The sequence below is a fragment of the Podarcis cretensis genome, assembly GCF_951804945.1.
Source record: "Podarcis cretensis genome assembly, chromosome: 16".
Lineage (NCBI taxonomy): Eukaryota > Metazoa > Chordata > Lepidosauria > Squamata > Lacertidae > Podarcis > Podarcis cretensis.
Genome location: NC_137186.1, coordinates 11473235 through 11494796, shown reverse-complemented (window position 1 = coordinate 11494796; position 21562 = coordinate 11473235). Strand labels below are relative to the sequence as shown.

At 48.3% G+C, this 21562-nt stretch overlaps 2 protein-coding genes across 4 annotated transcripts in view; one reads left to right on the top strand and one right to left on the bottom strand.

The window, feature by feature from the left end:
• FCER1G (Fc epsilon receptor Ig) overlaps window positions 1-16006 on the top strand; it is a 74556-nt gene extending 58550 nt beyond the window's left edge. Inside the window, exon 6 of the mRNA XM_079958555.1 lies at window positions 15801-16006. The gene's annotated coding sequence lies outside the window, so the exon portion shown is untranslated. The remainder of the gene's footprint in view (window positions 1-15800) is intronic.
• Window positions 1266-21562, bottom strand: part of SYT11 (synaptotagmin 11) — a 28769-nt gene continuing 8472 nt past the window's right edge. Inside the window, exons 2-4 of one of the 3 annotated variants that reach the window (XM_079958238.1) lie at window positions 18252-19066; window positions 8632-8752; window positions 1266-5187 (exon numbers count right to left, since the gene is read on the bottom strand). In XM_079958238.1, the coding sequence (XP_079814364.1) occupies window positions 4877-5187; window positions 8632-8752; window positions 18252-19066 (1247 nt within the window). In that variant the 3' untranslated portion in view covers window positions 1266-4876. Of the gene's footprint in view, window positions 5191-8628; window positions 8753-18251; window positions 19067-21562 lie in introns of all 3 variants that reach the window. The other 2 variants (XM_079958237.1, XM_079958236.1) reach the window with 2 other exon arrangements.

The window sequence follows — 21562 nt, the reverse complement described above, 5'->3', positions numbered from 1 at the left end:
TAAGTCGGAAAATGAGAGTGCCCCTAAACATTTTTGTAGGAAAAAGCACTGCTTGTACCACGTCAAAGTGCAGGTGGATCCCCCCCATTTTTGAATGTTCCCCCTTTTTAAAAGTGCCTCCAAAGATAAAATGTGTGTTGCATGAGAGGGTCTGCCCCAGCCTGCTCTCTTAGAATGAAAGTGTGTGTGCTTTTTGGGGGGGCTTGCAGACTTAACTAGTCCGTACCCCTGCTGGACGCAGGAAATCCAGAGCTGCTTGAAGATCACTGGGGGGGACACCCATCACCCTTCCAGGTAATATGTAGGCTCCATTATTGAGCTGTTCTTCCTGTTAACAGGATTTGCCTAATAGTTTGCTGAAATCTATTTCATGGGTGGCGCTGGGGGTTAAACCACAGAGCCTAGGACTTGCCGATCAGAAGGTTGGTGGTTCAAATCCCCGCAATGGGGTGAGCTGCTGTTGCTCGGTCCCTGCTCCTGCCAACCTAGCAGTTCGAAAGCACTTCAGAGTGCAAGTAGATAAATAGGTGCCGCTCCGGCGGGAAGGTAAACGGCGTTTCCGTGCGCTGCTCTGGTTCATCAGAAGCGGCTTGATTATGCTGGCCACATGACCCAGAAGCTGTACGCCGGCTCCCTCGGCCAATAATGCGAGATGAGCGCCGCAACCCCAGAGTCGGTCACGACTGGACCTAATGGTCAGGGGTCCCTTTACCTTTACCTTTACCCTCCTTTACCTCGAGATCATTAGGGCCACATTTGAACCATACATCTAAAGCATTGCAATGCTATTTTAAACAAGTTAGGACGTCTCCTGAGAAATCCTGGGAGCTGTAGTTTGTTAAGGGCCGATAAAAGGAAGTCCTTCTTTGTCCTTTCCTTAACATGCTTTATGTTCTTATGGGTGCTGAGAATTGTTCTCATAGTGACAATTGCCAGAGCTGCTTGTGAAGAGGGATCACAAGAGCTTCTGTTTGCATGTGTTGTGCAGGAGACAGAACAGTGGTCCTGAACAGGAGCGTGCTGCGCAGCAACACTTTGTTGCAGACCCAACCGAGTCTTCTGCAAACAGGAAGGGAACTTCTACTCAGTCTATCCTGTTCATGTCTGTTTTAATGGACGTTCTTCCCCCTCCTTGCCCTCACTTCTTCTCTGCCATGTGGGATCCTTTCAAAAGGAGATCGCTCTACTGCTGAGCAGTGGGGCCCTCTGTTGATGAAAGTGTGTGGCTCCAGCAACCTCAAAATAATTATTTTGCGATCAGTAAGTAAAGTTAAAGTGACTCCATCTTTATTTGAACGCTCAATGTGCGTTAAAACAATTTTGACATTACAGGTAGCATTACATATTTGTTAGGTTAGCATTACAGCATTATGCAGTTGTACAACGGTTCAAGTTATTTTTTTTTCTTTTTTTGTTTTGTTTTGACACCAAGTTGTAACTTGTCCAAGTTATTTTTTTTTTCTTTTTAATTTTACAATAGACATGAGGTGAAAAGGAAAAAAAACAAAATCCCAACCGAAAATGACCCACATTTGGGAGATATTACAGTGAGGCAGCTGTCAATACATTTTTTAATAAAAACAAACAAACCCAAAACCCGACTGTTATCTGACCCTCTTTATTTCCCCATTATTCCTGAGGAGTAATGGATCTATTCACATCTGCCCAATAAGCCTAAATCTATTTTAACCCTGAGCACATTTCCTTGACAACAACTTCATTTTTTCCCCTCTTTACAGCTGGAGGAAGGAGAGATGATTTAGGCTTAAGAAAGAAGGGTTTTATTTGCATTGAATTTTTTTATTTTTTAAAGCGGGGATAATTAAAATTGATAATTAAAGATGAGCCCTAATCTATCTGTAATAGGGGTCAAAATTGGGTTGAGGAGGAAGGGGGTGATGTAAGGATTAAGCGTCAAGATGATCAGTTTGAATTCCAAATTCGGCACCAACCTGGCCTTTGCAGAGAAGAGGTCCTAATTCTCCCCGTTCTGAAATGGTTCTGAGTGTCTGTCTCTCAATAAATCTTACTCCTGGGCTGGGGGAAACCCTCTAAGTGTTGCTGTACTACAATTCCCATCACCCCTGGTCATTGAGCCATGGCACTTGGGACAGACGGGACTTGCAGGTATTGAGGTCACCCAGCCATTTTACAGCAGTGCTTCATAGCTTACCTTGCAACACATCCTTTAGGGCTGGCGTTGGTAGGCTTTGGGCTTGTAGGATCAGCATTCTTCACTACTGTGTTCCGCATCCCTAACCAATGTCAAAGTTGGCTGGGCATGATGGGAGTTGTAGTCCAGCAACACTCTCCTGCAGCCTTCCTCAACCTGGTGCCCTCTGGGTGTTTTGGAGTGCAGCTCCCATCAACCCCAGCCAGCATGAGGAAGGCTGATCTACTGGAACCCTGATACCCCCCCCCAAAAAAAAAAATAGTTGCCAAGGCTGGCAGGCGTACCCCCTCTCCCAAAAAATTAAACGATAAGGTGCTCAGTCTTTGAATTTGTGGTCAGTACTGGACCCGGGGCCACTGACAGAAAACATGCTAGAGTAGACTCATTAATTTCAGTGGGTCTACTCTGAGTAGCACTTAGTTGGAGACAACAGCTCCCCCTCCAGGGCTCTATTTCTGAAGGGTGAAGTTTTTGCTATTAGCTAAGTGAGAAGCTCCTGCCAACCAACTGCGAATTGACGAGAGATCTACCTGGTTTGATGGGAGGTAGAAATGGGGGTGAGTTGATGCGTCCTGGGCATTGATCCCTCTAGCTCTCCTGGACGGGGGTGGGGGGTTGTATGTGACTCCGTTTCCAGACTCAGAAACTAGAGCAGGCATAGGCAAACTCGGCCCTCCAGCTGCTTTCGGACTACAACTCCCATCATCCCTGACCACTGGTCCTGTTAGCTAGGGATGATAGGAGTTGTAGTCCCAAAACATCTGGAGGGACAGAGTTTGGGGGTGCCTGAACTAGAGCAAGCATGGAAAGAAACTGAACCCCCAAGGGCTTTTAGGGAGGGAAGGGCTGGGTTTCCAGTAGTCTTCCTTCTCCCCCAAACACAAAGTTGCATCCAATGTTAGAGCTCCACGGAGCAGACCCATTGAAACTGATGGACACAACTCCCTTAGGCCCCTGAATTTCAATGGGTTTGCTCTGTGTTAAATGGAGCTACCTCCCATGGGGCTGTGCTGTGACAGTTAACCTCTCTGCGGCCAAGGTGCCTCCCCACCACTGAAACGATTTCTCCTAGTTTTTGTTTTAAAGTATGATACAGTATTTACAGCGTACAGGGCACAGGATGAGTTAAGTGCATGGATGTGACTTGGCGAATACTGAAACACCCATTTCCCACGTGGCTTCCCCCTTAACTTGGATCTGCCTTGCTTCGCAAATGGCTTACGGGAAAGGAGGCTGGGTAGGGAAGACTGACTTTTCTTTCAGCCCTATCTGTTGATGTGGAAGTTGCAGGCTTCTGGATTACGCAGAGCTCTTCAGCAGACAATCTTGCCCTATCTGGGGTTGGCTTCTGTGTCAGCTTGAAAGCTTGCACACTCCGTCACCAGTAAATGTTGGTGGGGCATTTCAGGTGCCCAGAATGTTGCAAGGGGAGGTTGTGGATCTGGAAAACTCTTGCCTAGATATAGATCTCCAGTGGCTATTTATTTCTGTCGGCTGATCTAGCTGTGAAGCATGCATGGGAAGCCGGCCAGGCTCTAATTAATGACAACAGTAATAGTAAATAAACATTGGTGGTGAGATCTTTGTGAGAGTTACCTGCTTGCCACCCTTGTAGGCATTAGGATCAATGCACATGCAACCCTGTCTAATCGCCTATTGGCAGGGCCGGGTCTGCTACGTCAGTAGCCTGCACCACTGCTTCAGGCAGCACAGCTCAAGGGGCACTTTCCTGCTTGAGATGAGCAACACCTAAGAGGCCTGCTCTCTAGTCATGGTAGAGACAGGACAAAGACTTGGCTTGAAAGATTAAGAGGGAGATAGATGCCTCCTGGTCCAACTCCAAATGAAGTCTTTTTCTTTGAAAGAGACTGCTTCGGAAGTGGAGAGCATCTTGCAATGTTCTGGACAACAAGGACAAAGGAATTATTCCAGGATCCTGTTTTACAGGGAGGGAATTGCTTTCAGCAGCAGTTATAATTCACAAGAACCATTTCCATCCACTCTGAGATCTCTCTGATCCAAGACAGATGCCCCAAAACCATTGCATGTACATCAACAGCATTAGATCACCCAAGTCACAAAGAATTGCAAAGAATCAACAGGAAGGGGATGGGCAGACGATGTCAACAAAGAACCAGCGATTCAACACCAGAATCCAATATTATTATTATTTTTTAAAAAGAATAAGTTGGGAAAGAAGCTGAATAGGCCAATTGAGGTGAATTACCAACAAATACAGTTAGCACAAAACACGACTTTCATAGTGACAGATAAATCGTATTAAAAACTGTACTTTTGATATTGGTAAAGTTATATTATTATTTTTTTGTGTGTTTTTTTAACTTTTGTATTCGGCATGCAACAGTGCGGTTACACCTTTTAATTTTATTATATATATTTATATATATATATATGTTTTGTGGTATTTATTAAAATTAATGCTCTTTTTTTGTTAAGTTTTATTTTTTAACTTTTTGTAAGTTTCTTTTTTTCCCTTTTTCTTTTTTTTAGAACTTTTAGTGTGCCCTGCAAAAGTTAAACATCACTAGAGAGAACCGATCAGCTGCTTCGTACGGAAACCTTTAAGTTTCTACGACTAAGACGGAAGGCGGGAGGAGGAGGAGGAGGAGGAAATGAAAGGCCAAGTGTCTGTTTGCGCGGGGGCGTCTGGTGCAAGCGCCCGGTGCCCCCCCGCTCACCCTGCTAGTATTCGCTCAAGCTGTGCCATTTGGCGATCTGCTTCCTGGGGCTCTCGCACACTTCCCGCCAGTGTTCCACGCCGCCCGCCGTGACGCTGTGCGCTCCCAGGATCAGCCGGCCCACCACTTCGTTTTTCGTGGTGCGGTCGAAGTCGATGACCAGGAATTCGATGCTGACGTCCGGGAGGAGATCCACGGGGATGTCGTAGATGAAGGATTCGTTGAAGACGGGGTTCAAAGTGCACTTCTTGACGTGAGTTTTCTTTTTGGCTATGCGCTTTCTGCCGTAGTACACGTTCACCTTGACGTAGGGGTCTGCTGGAAAGAAGGGACAGGAGCGAGCCAATAACACAGGCCGATAACTGGAGGTACCAGTGAGTGGGATTTTTGGGGGACAGAACTCTGGGAACTGCCCCACTCAGCAGAATGAGCAGTGACCTCCCCTCACCCTAATTGGAGTGAGATTGGCTCACCATGTTTATGAAGAAAGTAAAGGAATAATGATGATAATAATTTTTTTATTATTTATATCCTGCCCAGAGTGGTTGGGTTGTCCCTGGCTTCCAACCTATATAAGGTAAAGGAACCCCTGACCATTAGGTCCAGTCTTGACTGACTCTGGGGTTGCGGCACTCATCTCGCTTTATTGGCCGCAGGAGCCGGCGTACAGCTTCCAGGTCAAGTGGCCAGCATGACTAAGCCGCTTCTGGCGAACCAGAGGAGTGCATGGAAACGCCGTTTACCTTCCCGACAGAGTGGTATCTATTTATCTACTTGCACTTTGACGTGCTTTCGAACTGCTAGGTTGGCAGGAGCAGGGACCGAGCAACGGGAGCTCACCCCGTCACGGGGATTTGAACCGCCGACCTTCTGATTGGCAAGTCCTAGGCTCTGTGGTTTAACCCACAGCTCCACCCGTGTCCCTCCAACATATATAAAACATAATAAAACTCTAACCATTAAAAAAAAAATATCCCAATACAGGATTGCCTTTAAAGTGTCTTCTAAAACAGTGTTTCCCAACCTTGGGCCTCCAGCTGTTTTGGACTACAATTCCCATCATCCCTTGCCACTGGACTTGCTAGTCAGGGATGATGGGAGTTGTAGTTCAAAAACAGTTGGAGGCCCAAGGTTGGGAAACACTGTTCTAAAAGTTGTAGGGTCTCAGCCAGCATACCAGATGGAGCTGGTAAACAGCTGCCCTGAACACATCAGAATAATAGAATTGTAGAGTTGGAAGGGACCCCAAGGGTCATTCAATATACCTGTATACCTGAAGGAGCGTCTCCACCCCCATCATTCTGCCCGGACACTGAGGTCCAGCGCCAAGGGCCTTCTGGCGGTTCCCTCACTGCGAGAAGCCAAGTTACAGGGAACCAGGCAGAGGGCCTTCTCGGTGGTGGCACCCGCCCTGTGGAATGCCCTCCCACCAGATGTCAAAGAGATAAACAACTACCTGACATTTAGAAGACATCTGAAGGCAGCCCTTTTCAGGGAAGTTTTCAATGTGTGACATTTTAATGTATTTTTAATCTTTGTTGGAAGCTGCCCAGAGTGGCTAGGTAAACCTACCCAGATGGGCGGGTGTAATGGTTGCGGGTGGGTTACTCGTGTGTAAACTGCCTCCACTTCAGTTAGAGCGTTTGCTCTACCATGTTTAGGGCTAGAGCTCGCCCTCCATGACCTGTTAGACACTTGCAGAGTCCGTCAATGGGCGTTTCTTGAATCTCTTCCAGCATAAAAGCTGTTTGACCCCAAGTCTCCTCCTATGTTCTCTGCGCGGAACGCGTCTGCGCAAGTAAGGGGAAGGCAGGGGCGTGCCAGCACTCTCTCCGCTAGTTTCGCTTGAAGGGTCTTGGAGCCCTGACACCGCCTCCTCCATCTCCCTATCCTCTCTATTGGTGTCACGCTGAAATCCTTCCCCTCTGCTGGTTCCCTCCCCGGCATCGCTCTGGTGCCCTGCCTCCGTTTCTCCCTTTGATGTCAGTTCCCTGACAGCGGGGTACAAATAATAAATGATGATTATTAAAATTATTATTATTCGAGTCCAAACCCTTGCAAACCCAGGTAGGGATGAGAAAGACCTGGAGAGAGCTGCCTGAGACTCTGCAGAGGTTGGATGGCCATCTGCCATGGATGCTCCCTTCCAACTCTATGCTTCTGTGAATCAATGTTTCTATGATTGTAGACAATGCTCAGATTTCAGCCAGACCAAGGGTCTGATTCAGTATAAGGCAGATTCCTGGAGGAACGTGTGTCCCTCCAGACATTGCTGGACTCCAACTCCCATCATCCTTGACCTTTGGCCATGCTGGCTAGGGGCTGATGGGAGTTGTAGTCCACCATCAATCAGGAAGGCCACAGTCTTCCCCAATCCCTGGCTTCTCTGCTTCTCTCATATGTTCCCAAGTCCTGGAACGGGGCTGAAGGTAAAAACATAAGAAACAGACCAAAGGTCCATTTAGCCTGGCCAGATGTCTCCAGGAAGCTCAGAACCTGGGCCTGAAGGGCAACAGAATCTCTCCCATGATGTGCCCCTAACAACTAGTATTCAGAGATATACTGCCAATCCACATGGCCCTTGGCTAAGACCTCTCCTCTTCTAGGAATTTGTATGATGGCAGAGTTTCTGGGGCATGGGTGGGGACCCTGAAAAGCAAGCAGCTCAAGTTGAGGCAAGCCAAACCATAACCCCAATCTCCTAAACACAAGGTTGCTATCTCAAGAGGAGAACGTTTTCCTCCCTGACATTCTGTTAGGGGTTCGTGAACCAGAGTTCGCGTTGAGGGAGGTAACTGAAAAATAAAGCAAAGCCACTGAACGTTGCGGTCCTGGTCTGTGCAAGTCAGGGATGGAGAAATGCCAACTATGTCATGCTATCCAGCCCTCTGGAGTCTCTTCAGGCCCCCTCTTCCCAGGCCGCGCCCCTCACCAGCCCTGCTCCGCACCTTCCTCGAGTGCTCTTTGCCTAGCTGGAATTTGTCCTCGAAAGGTATGAACATCAAATGAAGGATCAAGTTGTTTCTTTGGGACTTTACATTTCAAACACCCTGGAGATGTTGGGGTGTGTTTTTTTTTTAATGCTTAGGGCACTTCACAGTGCCATCTTTTCGGGCTGCCACATAGAAGAGGGTAAAGAGATGTTCTTTGCTGCTGTCCTGGCCAGGACTAGATCTAGTGGGCTTCAGTTGCAGGAAAGCAGATTTGGGGCAAACATTAGGAGAAAGGGATGGCTGCCTTCTGATCTCTCCAAGGATGCACAGGATTCATAAGCTGCCTCAGATTACAAATGGGAGGGAGGGAGAAACTCAGTTTGCATTTAAAGGCGGACCTACAAAATCTGCGTTCTCTGAAACTACGTGAATTGAAGCACAGCCATCCTTTGCACTTCTCCAAATTTTGCAGCACTGTGTGTTCTCCAACAATGTGTACGAAAATGCATGTACCACGTGTGCATAAAATTGCACACAAAAGTGGGGAAATTCCTTTGCAAAATGCGTCTATTAGGCAAAACTGCAAACAAAACTGGGTTTATTGGGAGGGGAACTGCAGTAGAATGCTGACAAGTTTTCACTTATAAAAAGCAAATCACTGCAGAAATGCAGGGAACTGAATTTAAGGTTGGGTGAAAAAATGAGAAACCGAGAGGGAACCAAAATGAACAGATCCATCCCTCGTTAAAAAGTAACACGAACAAAAGAGCGTTCAAAGGGGCACACAAGGAAAACATGGAGATGAGGTGGAGTAAATAGCTTCTACCTGAGAGGCCGGTGATGTCCATCTTGGGCAGATGTCTCGCCTTCAAAACCACCACAGTCATCCTCTGGGCGACAGGATGGTAAGACAAGGAAACCTGCAGCTCCCCTCTGCTGACGCATTTCTGGAAAGAGATAAGGTCGCACATCCTGAGAACAACAGACCCCAAACAGCCCTGGCCACCCTCAGGTCCACCCATCCACTTCTGCAAATAATCATCTAGAAAGGGTCAGCTGAAGGAAGCCAGTGGGGAAGGAGAACATAAGAAGGCCCATCTAGAAAGCCTGGAGAAGAGGAGGTTAAGGGGTGATATGATAGCCATGTTCAAATATATAAAAGGATGTCACATAGAGGAGGGAGAAATGTTGTTTTCTGCTGCTCCAGAGAAGCGGACACGGAGCAATGGCTCCAAACTACAAGAAAGAAGATTCCACCTAAACATTAGGAAGAACTTCCTGACAGTAAGAACTGTTTGACAGTGGAATTTGCTGCCAAGGAGTGTGGTGGAGTCTCCTTCTTTGGAGGTCTTTAAGCAGAGGCTTGACAACCATATGTCAGGAGTGCTCTGATGGTGTTTCCTGCTTGGCAGGGGGTTGGACTCAATGGCCCTTGTGGTCTCTTCCAACTCTATGATTCTATGATTCTGTTTCTACAGCAGTTATTATTATTATTATTATTATTATTATTATTATTATTATACACAACAATGGTCTGACACAGTACAAGATAGCTTCCGGTCAATATAGGTAACGCTGAGCTAGGTGGACCCTTGACCTAACTTGATATACAGTGGTACCTTGGGTTAAGAACTTAATTTGTTCTAGAGGTCCGTTCTTAACCTGAAACTGTACTTAACCTGAAGCACCACTTTAGCTAATGGGGCCTCCCGCTGCCGCCGCGCCACTGCTGCACAATTTCTGTTCTCATCCTGAAGCAAAGTTCTTAATCCGAGGTACAATTTCTGGGTTAGTGGAGTCTGTAACCTGAAACGTATGTCACCCGAGGTACCACTGTAGTGAAGGCACATGCCTTTATGTCAGTCAGCAGGGAGTTCCAAAGTATGAACCTGTGAGACCAGGGTTGTCTTTGTCTTTTTCGTTTGAACGCATGTGCTCATTTGTTTTACACATTGTACAGTGGTACCTCAGGTTACAGATGCTTCAGGTTACAGACTCCGCTAACCCAGAAATAGTACCTCGGGTTAAGAACTTTGCTTCAGGATGAGAACAAAAATCGTGCAGTGGCGGCGGGAGGCCCCAATTAGCTAAAGTGGTACCTCAGGTTAAGAACAGTTTCAGGTTGAGAACGGACCTCCGGAACGAATTAAGTTCTTAACTCAAAGTACTACTGTATAAGACAGCTTCCCATGTTCCTATTTAAAATCAGCTCTTTGTGCAGAACAATGAGGACTAGAATCTTGTATTTCTAGAGGAAGAGCTGTAGGTCAGTGGGAGAGCACCTGCTTGAAGCGAAGAACTTCCTAGGTTCACTCCTTCAGGTAGGGCTGGGAGAGACCTGTCACCTGCAGCCGTGGAGATCCGCTGCTGCCAGTCAGTGTGGGTAACCCCCCGCGAGGTCTAGATGGACTCTGTATAAGGCAGCTTCCTATGGCCCACCTTTGAAGGGGACCAGAATCTTGACCTCCTAGGAAAGAGCCACCGCCACCACCTTAAAAAGCAGGTTCGAAATCGCCAGCGAACTCTGCAATCGGGGAGGGTGTGGCGTTTTATTGTTTACATCCTCCGTGCTTCCGCTGTGGCCTTAAAAGCTTTTCGGTGGTGTAGATGACTTGTCCATAGTGAGTAGGTCATTTCTTCTTCTTTTTTAAGGGAAAGACATGGCTGTGTTGAAAGGGAGTTAATACAGTGGAAATAAAACAGAGCCTTGCCAACTGTTTTTAAAAAAGCCGTTGTTAAGGCTGTGAATAGCAGGCCGGGTTGCCATGGCCGTCGTGTCCTAGATTCGGCATTTTGGGAACTGCCCGGGACTCTTGAGTTAACGTTTGTCTAAAGCCATTCTTGCTCCTTTCCCTTCCTCCCGGAATCACAAGTGGAAAGTGCCCAGTTTGGGCCAAACGACTCTTCGCCATCTGCACCATACAGTAGTACCTCGGTTTAAGAACTTAATTCGTTCTGGAGGTCCGTTCTTAACCTGAAACTGTTCTTAACCTGAGGTACCACTTTAGCTAATGGGGCCTCCTGCTGCCGCTGCACGATTTCTGTTCTCATCCTGAAGCAAAGTTCTTAACCTGAGGTACTATTTCTGGGTTAGCGGAGTCTGTAACCTGAAGCATCTGTAACCTGAGGTACCACTGTATATTTAAAGCAGTCGTGGCTTCTTCCCCCAAAGAAACCTGGGAATTGTCGTTTGTTATGGGCATTGAGATTTGTTAGAAAATGCCCCTACTCCCCTCACAGAGCTACTGTTCCCAGTATGGTTTAGCAACTAATCCCTCTTCCCGGGGAATTGTAGCTCTGTGAGGTGAATGGGGGAGTCTCATAACAACTCTCAGTGCCCTTAACAAACTACAGCTCCCAGGATTCATTGGGGGGGAGCCATGATTGTGATCAAGGCTAGTGGGCGTTGGAGTCCAGCAATGTCTATAAGGCATCGTGCTGGCTGACCCTGCTCTATTCACTGTAGGGGCGCTGTCAGGAAACATGCATGAGGCTGGTTCGGGTGTCGTACCAGACGTGAGACGGACCCTCTCTCCTCCCCTCATCCACCGTGATTCCCCTTGCCCAGCCTTTCCTGCGTTGAGGCATCTGAACCAGCAAAGTCTGGTTTGCACATTGGGATTGGAAACTAGGGCCCCATCTGCACTATACAGTGGTACCTCGGGTTAAGTACTTAATTCATTCTGGAGGTCCGTTCTTAACCTGAAACTGTTCTTAACCTGAAGCACCACTTTAGCTAATGGGGCCTCCCGCTGCTGCCGTGCCGCCGAAGCACGATTTCTGTTCTCATCCTGAAGCAAAGTTCTTAACCCGAGGTACTATTTCTGGGTTAGTAGAGTCTGTAACCTGAAGCGTATGTAACCTGAGGTACCACTGTTCGTTTAAAGAGCTCTTACACCATCTTTACAGTTATGACTCCCTCCCTGCAAAAAAAAAAGGAATCCTGGGAACTGTAGTTTATTATGGGCTCTGAGATTTCTTATGAAACTCCCTATTCCCCTTGCAGAGCTACATTATTATTTGGGGGGAGGAGCAAAGTTGATTTTGAGCTATTTAGGAAAATTGGCAAAAACGACACTGCTGACATGGGTTGTAATGCGTCCGGATTTCCCCGGACATTTTGCAGATTTCTGCCCAGACACTGCTTCTGACTACAGTATTCTGGTTCTGTCCAGACATATGGCAACCCTAGGAGGGGGCCTTGAAGTTGCTATAGCATAAGCATCTAAAGCTGCATACATATCATACATGGCTGGTGTTTAGTGGTGCCAGAGCTGGAAATGAATGGGGCCATCACTTCTCCCTCTTCTTCTGTCACGCCCTTTTCTCTTCCTCTCTCTCTGTCACACTTTCTCCTTCTGTCTTCACAAGTGTCTGAACTGACCACTGCCGCAGGCTGTACTCCCCTCCTCCTTCCATTACCAGTTTTAATTTTCCTCGCCATATTTTCCTCTCCCTCCTGTTCTCCCACTGAACTCTCTTCCTACGCAAGCACGTGTCCTAAGGTCAAGGGCCTTCCAAGCTTCTCTGCCCAGCTTTTGGGACTCTTGGAAACATAGGAAACTGCCTCTCGCTGAGTCAGACCATGGGGTCCACCCAGCTCAGTACTGTCCACACTGATTGGCAGCAGCTCTCCAGAGTTTCAGGCAGGGAGGGGGCATTCCCAGCCCTAACTGGAGATGCTGGGGACAGAACCTGGGACCTTGTGACAGTTGCTTTACCACTGAGCTACGGACCCATGCAGGCTAGGGGCTGGTGAGAGACATAGTCCAACAATATCTGGAAGGCCATGAGCTCCTCATCCCTGCTTTGTAAGTGCATTTAATGTGTGATCCCTGATTGGCTGGGACATGTGTCTAGGAGAGGCGTGTGGAAGCTGTGGCTCTCTAGGTGTTGCTGGACTCCAGTCCCCATGATCTCTGAACTGTTGGCTGTGGTGGCTGAGGCTGATGGGACACGGAGAGCCACACAGATTCCCCACCCCCACCTCTTTTGACTCTGATAGTGAAAACCTTCCCCGCCGCCCCAAACAGCAAAGTACAGTGGACGCTGCGGGTTGTGAACGTGATCTGTGCGGGGTGCACGTTCAGCAGTGTAGCGTGGGTTGCCAGCACCCGGGGCAAGGCAAGTAATTTGCGCCCCCTAACCCGGGGCAAGGCAAGTAATTTGCACCCCCTCACCCGGGGCAAGGCAGGTAATTTGCGCCCCCTAACCCGGGGCAAGGCATGTAATTTGCGCCCCTAACCCCTAACCTGCCGCCGCTGCTAGCTTCTTCTTGCTGCTGCCTGGGCTGGGGTTTTTACGGTAAGGTAGCCACGGCGGCGGGTCTGTGTCAGGTGATCTGAGGCGAGTTGCCGCTGGCGCTGCCGCCCAAATGATGCCGCTTGCCCGGAGGAGGGCAGAGAGGCGAGGAAAATGCAACATGGCCCAGCAGCTGCAGCAGCAGCAGCGGCGGGGCTGTGAGGAGGGGCTGCCTGCTGCGCCCTCCACGGCCCTGACGCGTGGGGACCGCGGCGAGCGCTGAGAGCCGCTGCCTGCCGGATGCCTTCAGCCCGGACGCGCGCACAGCTCGCCGGTTCCGCGCCCGAGGCTCTTCGGCGACTCCGGAGGTGGCGAGCGCGCCCCCCAGATGTTGCGCCCGGTGCGGCCGGCCCCCCTGCACCTCCACGCTACGCCACTGTGCACGTTCACAACCCGCAGCGTTCACAACCTGCAGCTGCGTGTATGCGCATGCTCGGGTTGCAATTCGGCGCTTCTGCGCATGCGCAAAGCGCAATTTAGCACTTCTGTGCATGTGTGACCGCCGAAACCCGGAAGTAACCCATTCCGGTACTTCTGGGTTTTGGTGGTCCGTAACCCGAAGAAACCCAACCTGAAGCTTCTGTAACCCGAGGTATGACTGTAGTTTACAAAGGCATCAATTTAAATTCCTTGCAACTTCATTTGTAGGGTGGGAGTCCTAATCACTGGTCATGCTGGCTGGGGCTGATGGGAACTATTGTCCAAAAACATTGGAAGGGGGAAGGCGGAAAAGGGAGCCTTCATTGGATTGGCTTCCTCTTGTCTCAAGGAGCTCTCCCTGGTCCTGAAAGATGCGACTCCTAACTGCTTGCCTGTAACTCACTTTCCCTTCCCTCTCTGCATCATAAGAACAGCCCGCTGGGCCGTCTCTAATCCAGCATCATGTTTTCCCTGTGGCGAATCAGATACCCATTATGGGAAGCCCACAAGCAAGACATGGCAACTGCATGCCGGTCGCTTTCTGTTCCAGTGTCAATTGCGTTCTGACTTTGCTCGAGGGGAGGGGGATCCCCTCCCCATCACAGATCCTCAGACCAGCTAGAATTGTGCAGTAGTTGCAGCTTGGAAGCCAGACAGAAGCAAGGGAAGCTTAACTGCCTAGAAAGCCTGACAGCAAAACACAGCAGCTGGTTTACGAGCCCAAAGGTTTTATTCCCCCCCCCTAATTGTGCAGAGAGGTGTGTCATCCCATTGAAGCAGGATTTATGTATTTATTTGAAAGCCACCCATCCTGCCTAATTAAAGAAATGTCTAGACAACTCAAAGCAGAAGCCAAAGATTTGCCAGAGGAGCTTGCTTTTGTGCCAAAGATGGAGAATCTCTGGTGTGGCCCTCCAGACCTCTCCAACTGGCCCTTGGGTCTCTCCACATGTGTACATTCCCTATCAGCCCTGCTTTTCACCCTCCTGTGGTGCATCTCCCTGGCTGGAATGAGTCCTTGAACTCTGCTATTCCTTTTTACTTGCTTGGATGGAGCATAGAGATGGGGGTGAGTGTAGAAAAGCAGCCTCCTGTACAAAGGAAACCTTTGTTGCTTTGCCCATTCTGCCTCTGGCTCTGCCTGCCCTTGGGATGCGGCTGGAAGGATGCTGCTGGACTGCAGCTCATCCCTGACCATTGGCCCCTCTTGCAAGGGCTGCTGGGAGTTGGAGTCCAACAGCAGTGTGGAGCCAGCGTGGTGTAGTGGTTAAGAGCGGTAGTCTCGTAATCTGGTGAACTGGGTTCGATTCCCTGCTCCTCCACATGCAGCTGCTGGGTGACCTTGGGCCAGTCACACTTCTCTGAAGTCTCTCGGCCCCACTCACCCCACAGAGTGTTTGTTGTGGGGGAGGAAGGGAAAGGAGAATGTGAGCCACTTTGAGACTCCTTTGGGTAGTGATAAAGCGGGCCACAATGTCACACACAGCATCTAAAGGACCACAGGCTTCCCATCCCTGCAGCAGACCACAGAAGCAGAGGAAACTACCTTTTGCAGAGTCAGAACATTAGCCCCTCTAGTTCAGTATCGTCCGCACTGACCTGCAAGAACTGTCCAGGATTTCAAATGCAGAATCTCTCCCAGCCCTATCTGCAGATGCTGGGATTGAACCCGGGACAGATTCCCTGCCACTCTGCTATTTCCCTTCCCCCCAAATCTGCCTGTTACGTTTGTTTGGGATCTAAGCACACACACAGAGAGAAAAACATTAGATTGGGTATTGCCTGAGCAAAAATCCACATCCTGTTTATCTGTCGTAATGTAGCCCTCCTCCATAGTGCTGATCTGGCTGCTTTCCAGCTCCCACTTTGAAGGCGGCTGACCCCAATCCTTGGTCTGATTACTGTCCTTGCCAGCTCTGCGCTTGTTTGCATTACTGCTCGCGCTCCCGGGGAGTCTGCTGCTTCCGCTGGCTGGAACAATGCCTTGCAAAATCCCAGGTTACAGAACAGATGTTCCTCCTCCTCTTTAGAAGAGGAAGAGACATGCCCAGAAAACTGCACTGTTCTGAGCATGAGATGCATCCTCTCATGCAGAACTCAGGAGTTTCAGCAGAATGCAAGAAATCTGCAATTAGGAAAATAGGAAAAGGTCCTTCTGGACCAGGCAAAAAAGGCCTGTGCTCGGACAACAGCTCTCTTTGGATCTCCTGAGAACAGCCCCAGTTGCTGCTGTGGTGAACCTTTGCCTTGTCTCCAATTCCCAGAGGTGCACAGTTACCGTATTTTTTGCTCTATAAGACTCACTTTTTCCCTCCTAAAAAGTAAGGGGAAATGTGTGTGCGTCTTATGGAGCGAATGCAGGCTGCGCAGCTATCCCAGAAGCCAGAACAGCAAGAGGGATCGCTGCTTTCGCTGCACAGCGATCCCTCTTGTTGTTCTGGCTTCTGAGATTCAGAATATTTTTTTTCTTGTTTTCCTCCTCCAAAAACTAGGTGCATCTTATGGTCTGGTGCGTCTTTATAGAGTGAAAAATACGGTGATGCTTGTTTCCCAACAGCACAAAATGAAACTATGGAATTCACATCAACACAAGGCAGCGATGGCCACCAACTTGGGGGGCTTTCAGAGAGGATGAGACAAGTCTGTGGAATGCTTTCCCCAGGGAGACATGCCTGGCGCCATCCCTGTCGGCCCCTGGGAGCCAGGCTGATACCTTTTGTTTACTCCGACCTTTGGTTATTTAATGTTGCCTCATGCACTGGTGCTCATCTTTCAGTTGGGAGTGGCTAGGACTTCTCCTTATTAATATGTTACTGGGCAAGCATCTTATGCATTTTGTATCATTACTGGTTTTATTCTTGTTTTTTTCTGGTTTCAGATCGTTTTTACGTGTTGCATTTTATCCTATCATGTTACTCTGATGCTTTCCCTTTTGTATAAAGCGACTGGTGGGTATAATAACCGGTGCTGTTGAAGCTGCCACATAATACCTGGTCTGCATTTGTAAGAAAATCCATCTTTTTTACTGGGGCTACATCCATACTTTGGAAGTCCCTGCCTGTTGAGAGGCCCCTTTGCTGCACTCCTGCTAAAAACATTCTTTTGTTTAGGCAAAGCCTATTGTCACATAAAATGTAAACACATGTTTTAATCTGCTTTTTAGCTTATTGTTGATTTTAATTATTATTGAATACTTTAAATTGTATTTTACTGTATAACTATGCTGTGTAAATAAGACTGTATTTTACTAGTAATTTCATTGTTTTATTCATTTTGTGAACCACTTTGAGGTTGCTGGGTGTTTGTTTTTTTTACAATCAGTAAAGGTAAAGGGACCCCTGACCAGTAGGTCCAGTCGTGACCGACTCTGGGGTTGCGGGGCTCATCTCTTTTTATTGGCCGAGGGAGCCGGCGTACAGCTTCCGGGTCATGTGGCCAGCATGACTAAGCCGCTTCTGGAGAACCAGAGCAGCACACGGAAACGCCGTTTACCTTCCCGCCGGAGTGGTACCTATTTATCTACTTGCGCTTTGATGTGCTTTTGAACTGCTAGGTTGGCAGGAGCAGGGACCGAGCAATGGGAGCTCACCCTGTTGCAGGGATTCGAACCGCCGACCTTCTGATCAACAAGCCCTAGGCTCTGTGGTTTAACCCACAGTGCCACCCGTGTCCCTCAATCAAGCAGTATATAAATTCTGTGAAATAAAATAAATGAAAAATTCACTAGGGATCAGGCTATCTCTGGTTCCTTGCCACGATGGCTGTCTTCTCCCTGCACCGTTGGTGGCAGTCTACTACTTAATAGTCCCAGGTGGAGAGTCGCTGCTGCGCTCAAACCCTGCTTTTGGGTTTCCTTCCCTTTAGGGTAGTGATTCTTGAACTATGCTGGACTATGTAATTCCCACCATCCCTGACCACTGGTCCTGCTGGCTGGAGATGATGGGAGTTGTAGTCCAACAACATTGCATTAAGACATCTGTTTGGTTGCTGCTAGAACAGGGTGCTGGATTTGAGAGGGGCAGTCCTGGTCCATGTCACAGACCAGTTCCCCTTGGCTCTTGCATCAGCACACCTGTCTTGTGGGTCCTACCAGCAGGTACAACCCCTACTGCTGGCTCACAGCCCCCTCACCCCACCCCTCTCACTTGGACACCAACAGCAAGAACAGGGCATGAAGCAACAAAAGCGCGTGCTTAGGGCATCAAGGGAAGGAGGGCACCACATAAATTTTCCATTGCCAGATTTGCTACAGTGCAGCTGAACCAGGCTCCACAAAAAAGGCTCCCGCAATAAATGAAAAAATTACATACAAATATTACAAACGATTCGGATGGGCGTCCATTTTCTCAGTTGATGTATATTTAAGAAACCCCAGCAGAACAACTATGCAACAAGGCAGGCAATATGCTTTATCTCTACTAAGTGTAGAAGCAGATGCGTTACATAAGGATCTGATCAAAGACTTTGCAATTAGAAAAATGAGGAGAAATTCCCCCCCAAAAAATATAAATAAGGTGAAAGCATGCAAAAATAAATGTTATTTTCCATCTTACTGTAGGTTTCTTTTTGAAAAATCATTTTCTAGTTTGTTATTGCTTATATTTTGAATTTGATATATATGGGGGTGCCAAAATCAAAAGCCTAGGGTCTCTAAAGGTCACTTGTACCAGGAAAGGGAACTTGGACAGTCCCCCTAGTGAAACCCCCAGGTCCCAGCTCCCCTACCTGTATATTCCTTTTGATGATCTCCCTGGTGAGCTGGACCTTCCCTGTGCTTGGGTCCACCCCGGCGAGCGGCACCATCACCTCCCCGATGACGTCATCTCGAGAGAAGCGGTCGAAGCTCAGCACCAGGAAGTGGAGGACCAGGTCCTGGAGCTGGCTGTAGGGGATCCCGTAGAAAGTGAAGGTCTCGTCGAAGACGGGGTCCAGCGTCTTGCGGAGGACGCGCGTCTTCACCCGGTGCCTCTTGTCGGGCAGGAGTGTCATCTTGATGTAGGGGTCAGAGCCTTGGTTTTGCTCGTCCATGACCGGCAACCCGCGGGCTTCTTGGATGGTCACGACCAGAGCTTTCTTGGGGAAGTTGTAGTCCACGGAGAAGGTCAGCGTCCCCAGAGTGACCTCTTCTTCTGGGGAAGAGGGAGAGGAAGGCTTGCTGCCCGCCGGAGTCAAGCTCTGGTCCGGGCTCAACTCGTCTCCATAATCGACTTTGATCGGGAGCTGGTTGACGCAGGGAGCTGCGCTGGAGATCCTGTCGGAGCCCACCAGGCCAGCTTCTGCTGCATCCACCAGAAGGTTGCCTCTTCCGTCTTTCATGGCAGCTCCCGTCTTGTCTCGCCGGATCCGTATGATTTTCTTCTTGTTGGTCAGGGTCTCTGGGTAGATGCTGATGCCTTTCAGCATGTGGATGAACTTGTAAGGCGGGGTCTTGTGCTTCTTTTCCGCGTGCTGATGGCAGCATGTCCACACGAAGACCGTCATGGAGACGGACACCACTAAGACGGTGGCGCCAATCAGGCCGGCCACGATCGGGGAGACATCTGTGAGTAGGGAAGGGTGAGGTGGAGAGGAATGGGGAAGGGAGAGGGGATAAATCAGTGGTTCCCAAATTTTTTTGAGCCATCGGCTCCTTGGTTTCCATAAACTCATCCCCACTTGGGCTGGGCGACATCTGGGTTTCAACACTGCAATATCTCACCAGCTAAACATCACGATATACGGATATATCACAATGCCTCAAATAAGGACTGAGCAATGTAAAGGCACTGGCTGGATTCACAGTTTCCCCCACATCGTGGTTTTTTGCACAGCACCCTCCCCCACCCACACCCTGATTTGCGAAATATTGCCAAGCCTAAAATTCCGAAACCAGCATCATGACATAGATTTGAAACTGGATTTGGACGATATATCAAAAAAAGCATTATTCAGAACACCAGTTTGCAAAGGAAGATAATAGCGCCATAACATTGAGAACAGTAACAATTAATTGCACATTTATTCAAAATCCAATTAAAACTATTTAGGTTAATTAATTCAACAAAACTGATGAACTTGATCCACAGATACCAGCTTTTCAAAGTCTGGTAGTCATTTACACCTTCAGCACCCCCTTGCCGCCCATTCGCCTCTTAGGGCTGCCCTAGGTAATCCCAGCGCCCCCTTTGGGGACCACTGGGATGGATAATCTATTCAGCCAGCTGCTCTTTATTTATCCTGAGCTCCAGATGAGGAAAGTCTCCCTGGGGCAGCTCACAAATAATAGTGATAAGACAGTCCTTGCCCCCAGGTTTTAAAGGCTACATACACCCCTTACATTTAAATCACATGCCTTCCCCCAAAGAATCCTGGGAATTGTAGTTTAGCTTTCACAGAATGACAGTTCCCAGCATCCATAATGAACTACAGTTCCCAGGATTATTTTGGGAGAGCCATGTGCTCTAAATGTATTCAGCCTTCAAAGGCATGGCGCATTCTTTCCCTCAAAGAATTCTGGGCACTGCAGTTAGTTAAGGGTTGCTGGGAATTATAACTCTGTGAGGGCTAAACGACAGTGCCCAAATTCTTTGAGGGACAAAATGGGCTTTAAAAGATATGATGTGGGTTGAGACTGCAGGCCTGTGCAGTGGGGCAGGGGGCAAAACACAGACCCATCAAGTGTCCCTGTTTTCCAGGGACAGACCCAGATTTGCTGAAGACATCCTGGTTTCTGATTTTATCCTGGAATGTCCTTTTCCTTAGAACATCCCTGTTTTCATTGGAGAAATGTCGGAGGGTATGGAGTTATCTGACCCCCGAGCCATCTGAAGGCAGCTCTTTATAGGGAAGTTCTTAAATGTTTAATGTTTTAGTATTTTTTTGTATATGTTCAAAGCTGCCCAGAATAGCTGGGGCAACCCAGTCAAATGGGGGGGGGGAGTATAAATAGTAAAATGATTATTTTGATGATGATGGAATAGGATGTCCCTATTTTCATTGGAGAAATGTTGGAGGGTATGCAGCCAGGTACACTTGCCCTAGGCCTCAGACAAGCTCTGCATGGGCCTGTGTAAGCCTTTCAAGTACCACAAGACTCTTAATATATCTTTTAAAGCTGCGTACACACTTATGCCTTCAAAGCCTATTCAAAGCATGCTTTACTTCCACCGAGCATTCTGCACACTATGTGTAGTTTGATAAGGGTTTCTGGGAATTGTAGTAAACTGCAGTGCCCAGAATTCTTTGAGGGAAATAATGCTCCGGGGATAGCTCAATCGATAGAGCATGAGATTTTTAATCTCAGGGTTGTGGGTTCGAGCTCCACATTGGGCAAAAGATTCCTGCCTTGCAGGGGTCGGACTAGATGCACGTATTTTAAGAACACTTAATTAGCACAGGTTAAGGTAAAGGGACCCCTGACCATTAGGTCCAGTCATGACTCTGGGGTTGCGGCGCTCATTTCCCTTTATTGGCCGAGGGAGCCGGCATACAGCTTCCAGGTCATGTGGCCAGCATGACTAAGCCACTTCTGGCGAACCAGAGCAGTGCACGGAAACACCGTTTACCTTCCCGCCGGAGCGGTACCTATTTATCTACTTGCGCTTTGATGTGCTTTTGAACTGCTAGGTTGGCAGGAGCAGGGACCGAGCAATGGGAGCTCACCCCGTTGCAGGCTTCAAACCGCTGACCTTCTGATTGGCAAGTCCTAAGCTGTGTGGTTTAACCCACAGCGCCATTATTGATTGTTAAACCCCATATCAACCATTTTTATTGTTTATGTAGAGAATTATGCAGAAATTATGCTCCCTCTTTGCCATAAATAAACATGGACTGACTGATGGGCCAGATAACTCTTGGGGTCTCTTCCAGCTCTGCGATTCTATGATTCTAATGTGCTTTAAAGAACAGTGTGTACAGAGCCTTATTATGAGTGCAGAATACACACACACACACACACAAATATATGCACTGGTGGGATTTAGTATGTGTGAGTAGGGGGTGTCATACCGCTCTCCATGCCTCTAGCTATGAGAAGGTAACCATGGAATTTAATGTTC